Genomic DNA, 1,416 nt, shown 5'->3' with positions numbered 1-1,416 from the left:
GCACTAGGCCGTGGATTTGATTCCTGCCCGGGGCAGATTTTGTCCTGATGGTATAATGTTTGTTTTTGGAACAGCTGGCTATCTCCTATTCTGTCTTCCTTCTCTCTTTGATTTCGGGATGATAAGACCATAGCAGTTACAGTTCCCTCTGTCAAACCTATTAAAAAAAAGCTAAAGTCTTACCTTCAGCAAATAGTGTTAACACAGAGAACTCCAAGTGTTTTCAAGACTTCTTCATAGCTATTTTAAAAAGACCTTTAATTTGATATATAGGTCGACCAGGTTTGGATAAGTCCTTCTATGGGGACAGACAGACAGACAGACACTGAAGCGAATACAATAGTCCGTCCACTATACCTTTTATTATTACTATTGTAATTTAATAAAGGAAGGACGGACTACAAATGAAATAAAAGACAAAAGAGATAATAGAATTCTAGACAATTTCGGGTGTTACCTTCGGGTGCAAATATCAGGCTATAGGTACCTATTTATTGTAATAGTAAAAAGTCATAATGAAACTATGAATTCTTTGATTTCAGAGCTGAAAACTGAAGACAAGTTGGAGTACCAGTTCTTCCCATTACCAGGACCCACGCTTAAGTTCCAAGTAAAAGCTAATAATGATGCCCATATAGCGTTCACCCAGGCACTGGGAGAAGGCGAGCCCATGTATGAGGTACGAGGGTTTTCCACACATAGTCGACCCTGTCGGTCGACGTCGACTGAAAGTACTCTCCCTCGACAACATAGATTCACCTCGTCGGACGACCATCGATCGACTATGTGTGGACACAGCTGTAGAAGGAACTGTAACAAAGGAGAACTTATCGTCTCGAAATCGAAGAGAGGAGGCAGGATAGGAAAAATCCGGACGTTCCGAGAACAGACCCCACGTCACTAATCAAGAGTTGATATGTACACCAATCGATTCCTCGTGAAAAATTCCATAGGAAAGCACCTTGGTAATCTTAAATACTCTACTGGGAACTTCTTGTTTTCCAAAAAACCAGATTGGGAAATATTGGGAGTTGATTACTGAGAGGGAGCCAGAGAATGAGGAGAACCCTTCCAATCTGAAAGCAGGAAGAGAGAATGAGCTCTGGGGACCAAAAATTCTAGGTCCGAAGAAACCCCCCTGACCCCTACTACAAACTACAGTAACGGGGATCAGGGGAAATGCTAGGTTGCGGTTCAGGGTTAGGTTTCTCCTACATTCTTGTTATGTCGTTTGGAGATTCCTCTGTGATTATTAAGATTAGAAGTTACATTGATACGTTGTCTTTCACAGTTGTGTCGATTTGTTCGCGGGATTCGCGACTTAGTTCGCGGTATTCGCCGACTTGTCGCCGCGTATTCGCCGATTTGTTCGTCGGTACGCGGTTTTTTTCGCTGTACTTGCCGACTTGTTCAAGA

General features: G+C 42.6%; 1 protein-coding gene across 2 annotated transcripts in view; it reads left to right on the top strand.

Moving 5' to 3' along the window:
• Window positions 1–452: 452 nt before the first annotated feature.
• The window catches only part of LOC103523696 (C3 and PZP-like alpha-2-macroglobulin domain-containing protein 8), a 10,525-nt gene continuing 9,561 nt past the window's right edge, over window positions 453–1,416 (top strand). Inside the window, exon 1 of one of the 2 annotated variants that reach the window (XM_026833079.1) lies at window positions 453–679. In XM_026833079.1, coding sequence (XP_026688880.1) covers window positions 524–679 — 156 coding nt within the window. In that variant the 5' untranslated portion in view covers window positions 453–523. The remainder of the gene's footprint in view (window positions 680–1,416) is intronic. The other variant, XM_008488717.3, reaches the window with a different exon arrangement.

Source organism: Diaphorina citri, unplaced genomic scaffold (genome assembly GCF_000475195.1).
Source record: "Diaphorina citri unplaced genomic scaffold, Diaci psyllid genome assembly version 1.1 scaffold33996, whole genome shotgun sequence".
Lineage (NCBI taxonomy): Eukaryota > Metazoa > Arthropoda > Insecta > Hemiptera > Psyllidae > Diaphorina > Diaphorina citri.
The sequence above is the reverse complement of the archived record's forward strand: the minus strand, read 5'-3'. Positions and strand labels throughout refer to the sequence as shown.